The 5460-nt window shown below is 42.6% G+C and overlaps 1 protein-coding gene across 1 annotated transcript; it reads right to left on the reverse strand.

The window, feature by feature from the left end:
• Positions 1-2175: 2175 nt before the first annotated feature.
• Positions 2176-2843, reverse strand: LOC123161647 (histone H3.2). The gene has a single exon (XM_044579458.1). It carries the CDS (start codon positions 2745-2747, stop codon positions 2337-2339), a length of 411 nt encoding a protein of 136 aa, XP_044435393.1. The 5' UTR covers positions 2748-2843; the 3' UTR covers positions 2176-2336.
• Positions 2844-5460: the final 2617 nt, after the last annotated feature.

Consider the following 5460-nt stretch of genomic DNA (forward strand, 5'->3'; position numbering starts at 1 on the left):
TTGTGATTTTTTCAGTTCAGACTGTGCGTTGGCGGAAACGTCTTACCCGATCCAGGGCGACGTGATGCGTGTTAAATAGGCAGGGTGCGAACCTGAGATAACGCATACAGGAGTTTGTTTAGATACAACTTGAGGAGAAAGAAAGATAAGAGATAAGCTAGCTAGTAGTTACAACAGAAGATATCCTATGCGCCTAGCTATCTCGAAGATATTCTCAACCTCCTGTACGCCTCCAATACGTGACCATTCATGTGTTTAACATAGACAAAGATGGAGTGTTTGCTGTACACGAGACTGTAAAATTCACCTGATGCTGACATGATGTCTTAAGCAGTTTTCTGTACAAGATAGACTGTTAGGGAAACTCTTCCTTCAGTTGCCAGACACATATAGGGGACATTACAGGTAACTGGGGGTAGTACAAATGATGGTTACTATTATAACTTGAAATGACCAAAATAATTCATGGTTTTTTACTGCTAAAATCCTATTTTTCTATGGTTTGGCCCTCCCTAACCTGTTTTAACAGCCCTCGGCCCCCCTGATTCGGTTTTTCTGGCTCCGCTACTGATTATGGCTGTGTGACAAGTTGAAATAGCGCTGCTGTCTGCTACATTAAAATGCTGACAACTTGGCCGACGATGGGTGGACGCTGCAGGATGCATCGATCATGTTGGTCGACAAAAATTCCGTTATGCTTGGTCGTTTCGGTTCGTAGCCATATCTGAAAATACAAGTGTCAAGTACTACTGAAACTGGTTGGGTGATGATTTCAGGGCTCAAGTATGGCACCAAGGCTTCCTCCGGATAAGATGAGGAAGATAACAGTTTCACACCTGAAGATTGTGAACGGCAACCTTGCAAGTACCAGATGGATTTTCAGTGACGTACACAGCACGGTGCAGAAGGTTTTCGAAGCAACGTGCACAAGTTTAGTCAGAGATAGTGTTGCCAACACCAAATTATAATAATGCAGAAAATAATAACCTTAGAGTAAGTTTGTCCTTTTATTTATATACTCGTTTCACTTATAATGTACCACTGCATGCTGTAAACTTGTTAGATTAAATGGACAGTACTGAAAGGATCAGACAAAAATTCTAGTATCTACTGTAGTTGTCAACTGCAAGTTTCTGAACCATCATGAACATATGAACAATCACAACCAAAAAAAATACAGCACAAGAATCATTCCCAGATGATATCATTAACCAAACATAGCATCCAATCACAAAACTTCATTGACAATATCTGAGAAATAGAGATGAAGTAGACCACTTCTATTGCAAAATTCCAACTAGCAGACGACACATACTTCAGAATCACATCACATGTCGCCACTTCACCTTCAACTAATCCATATCAACCAGCCCAACCATGGTTCAGAATGACAATAAACAGAGCTGGAAGCCCAAATGAGTCGACCAAATCCCTGTACAAACGTGCAAAAAAGGTGCAAGAAAACTGAACCACAGAGCGACCAAAGAAAAATAACAGAGCACCCAAGCAAAATCAAGAAGCCCATGAATAGTTATACACTTGTTTCTCTTATACCGTGCAACTGCAAGCAGTAAACTTGTTTGATCAAATGGATAGTACTGAAAGGATCAGACAAAAAAATATTGGACCGTCTACTGTAATTGTCAACTCCAAGTTTGTGATCCACAAAAACCATCATGAAGACATGAACAATCACAACCAGAAAACCTCCAACACAAGAATCGTTTCCAAGATGATATCATTAACCGAATATAACGTCCAAGCACTGAACTTAATTAACAAGATCTGAGAAATGGAGATAAAGTAGGATCACACCCATTGCAAATTTTGAACTAGCTAGCAGAGGACAGATAATTCAGAATCACATCACATATCACCACTTCACCTTCAGCTAATCCGTATCAACCAACCCAACCATAGTTCAGACTTCAGAATCACATCAGACAGGCTAAAGCCGAAATGAGTTAACCATATGCCTGTACAATCGTGCAAAGATACTGAATCACACAGCGAGCAAAGAAATAAAAAACAGAGCGCCCCAGCAAAATCAAGAAGCCCATGGGACGCGACATATCTTCTAATTCCATCACTGCAACAACTTGCTACATGTGACAAGAACACCATCGCAGAATCACGGAGCGATTTACAAGCAAAATTAAATTCATTCGAGCATCAGATCGATAACACTGAACTTTCCATTGCAATTTCATTCGAGCATCAGCATACATAGGACCAGACGACACATCATATCAACACCAACAAACAGAAGCACCCGACACACACCCGGATCACAGGACAAGAGCAGCTACTACCCAGTACTGCCGGCGAACCAAGACCTAGGCCCTCTCCCCACGGATGCGGCGGGCGAGCTGGATGTCCTTGGGCATGATGGTGACGCGCTTGGCGTGGATGGCGCAGAGGTTGGTGTCCTCGAAGAGGCCGACGAGGTACGCCTCGGCGGCCTCCTGGAGCGCGGAGACGGCGGAGGACTGGAAGCGGAGGTCGGTCTTGAAGTCCTGGGCGATCTCCCGGACGAGGCGCTGGAAGGGGAGCTTGCGGATGAGCAGCTCCGTGCTCTTCTGGTACTTGCGGATCTCCCGGAGCGCCACGGTGCCGGGGCGGAAACGGTGGGGCTTCTTCACGCCGCCTGTGGCCGGGGCCGACTTGCGAGCCGCCTTGGTGGCGAGCTGCTTCCTCGGCGCCTTGCCGCCGGTGGACTTGCGCGCCGTCTGCTTCGTGCGGGCCATTGGGATGGATGGGGAAGGATCTGGCTGCTGCTGCGCTGAGGAGTTTGGAGATTGGGATTTCACTTGGCTCTGGTGGGTTGGGGGAGAATGGAGGCGGATTTTAAAGGGGGTCGAGGATTGGGTTTTGGTGCTTCGCGCCGTCGCGCGCGATTATTTGGGGGTTCGGATTTCGGCCAGGCGGGCTGGGCGGAGGAGGGTGGAATCTGCGCCGTTGGATCGAGGCCAAATGGAGGGTGGCGATTTGGGTTTGTGGCGTCACGCGGATCGCGATCCGTGTGCTCCATGAGCGATGCCGTGGACAGGTGGATGGGCTCTCTTCTATCTTTTTCTTTGAAATGGGATGAGTTATTTTTTGGCACACTGGTGAACGGGTTTTCTTTTCTGGCATTTCAAATGTACTGCTGCAGTGCTGCTAGCAATATACTACTACTAGAGCAAATGCATATTTGCTCCAAAAAAACAAAATGCATATTTACCCAAAAAAAGCAAAATGCATATTTACCCAAAAAAAGGCAAAATGCATATTTGTCCTAATTTTTGGTGGCTGTGTCCAAAACGGTCCTCAAACATAGTAACTACATCGATACAGTCCCACTATTAAAAATACAGTGTCGATATAATCAGGGGCGGAGCTAGGCTTGTTATGATGTAATATGTGACACTGGTTGGGTATGCATGAAGATTTGATATAGCAGAGTGGGTATGAGACATATACATGGGCTAACTTTTCATACGACTCTAATGCAACTATTTTTCCGAACCCTTTTGTTGTGTTTTCAGCAGACTTTTTCAATAGTTGTTTTTGTGCAAAAAAGGATCCCTAAGAAAAGCCCAAAAAATACATCTGGAAGATTCATAGGGAAACAGCCATACATAAAAGCTTCTAGGGGGCGTGGGGCCCATGTGGCCAGCTCGCATGGTGCCACCACAATGTGGAGCCCACAAGCACCCCTCTGCGCTCTTCTCATGTGGCCAGCTCGCATATTGCCACAATGTGGAGCCCACGAGCACCCCTCGGCCCTCTGCGCTCCTCTTCATGGGAGGTTCTATCTGTCGCTCTTTGCGGTAGAATGCCGACCGGACGCACAGAGTGTCTCCCGATCGGGCCGGCCCATATCGCTAGCGACCAGAACTGAACGGAAAAAAATGCAGCGCTCTATAAAAAGAATGCTCTAACCAAGGTTTGAACCTGACACCAGACAGGTGAAAGAAGTGCAGCTAACCAGTTGAGCTAGAGAGCTACCTAGTTTCTAACGCAGCACAACATCTTAAGAACAAAACCGAGCGCACATCCGAACGTTTCTAATATTTGTACGCAAAACGTTATGTTTGAGAAAAAAATTGAAGGTCATATGAAATGGCGAACACTTTAGAAATTGTGAATAAAATTTGAAAAAATTCAACAATTCAAAAAATGCAAACAGGAACATTTTAGTAAAATCTCACAAAAATAGAAAGCCTGAAAGTTTTTTTGAAAACCCGAACATTTTTCAAATTCGAAAAAAAAATGTATACTCGAACATTTTTTAAACTCCCGAACAAAATTTGAACACATGAACGGTTTTTAAAACATGCGTACATTTTTTGAAACTCCCAAAAAATAGAAACATGAACATTTTTTAGAATTTGTGAACAATTATTTAAATGGAACCATCGCAACAAAATTTGAAAACATGAACATTTTTTAAAACGTGCATACATTTTTTTGAAACTCTCAAACAAAAATTGAAACATGAACATTTTTTAGAATTTGAGAACAATTCTTTAAATGGAAACATTTACGGAAACTCACAACAAAATTTGAAAACATGAACATTTTTTTGAAAATGGTGAACAAATTTTGAAATGGGAAGATTTTTTGAAACTCCGGAACATAATTTGGAAAAGTGAACATTTTGTGAACCTGTAGACTTTTTTGAAAAGTGAACATTTTCAGTAATATGGGAACATTTCTTAAATTTGTGAACAAAAAATAATAACAAGAACATTTTTTGAACTTGAAAACATTTTTAGAATTTTAGAGAAGAATTTGGAATTCTTAAGAACAAAAAGAAAATGGTAAGAGAAGAAAAAGGAATTTGAAAATGAAATAACAAAGCAGAAAAACAAAGAAAGAAAATGTAAAAAAAAGAAACTGAAAAAACCAAAAAGAAAAGGCAAACAGAAAAAACCAATGAAAACATGGTTCAAGAACCTTCTAGAAGGTTCCAAAAATCGTTCAGGTCCCTGCAGAAGGTTCTGAAAAACGGACGCTGTTGATCTCGTAATTGGGCCGACCCATCTTGATCGCTAGGTCGCTCCCCTCTATGCGAAGCCTCGACAACTTGACGTAATGAGCGTCCGTTAGGAATTTCCCCTCTTCACCCCCCCCCCCCCCCCCCACACACACACACACACGAAACTCTCAAAAGCCAATTTTCTGCTATTTCCTTGGGTCGAAGTTGTTGCCTTCTCGGGGGAGGGGGGTTGTCTAGAGGGTGATATGGCCTCCGGATAGTGGATTCTTCATCATTGACATCACCAACTCCACCTCCATTATCACCACCATGGTTTATTATTCAAACGAATTGTTTCCAAAATACATTCCATGTGGTTTCTATTCAAAGTTTTTCAATTATTTACACACATTTAATAAGTCATTTTATATTTGACCTTTTGAAATATTCTCATGAGATTTCACCGTTTGGATTTTTTACAAAGTACCGTTTTCATA

This window comes from Triticum aestivum, chromosome 7B (genome assembly GCF_018294505.1).
Source record: "Triticum aestivum cultivar Chinese Spring chromosome 7B, IWGSC CS RefSeq v2.1, whole genome shotgun sequence".
Taxonomy (NCBI): Eukaryota; Viridiplantae; Streptophyta; class Magnoliopsida; order Poales; family Poaceae; genus Triticum; species Triticum aestivum.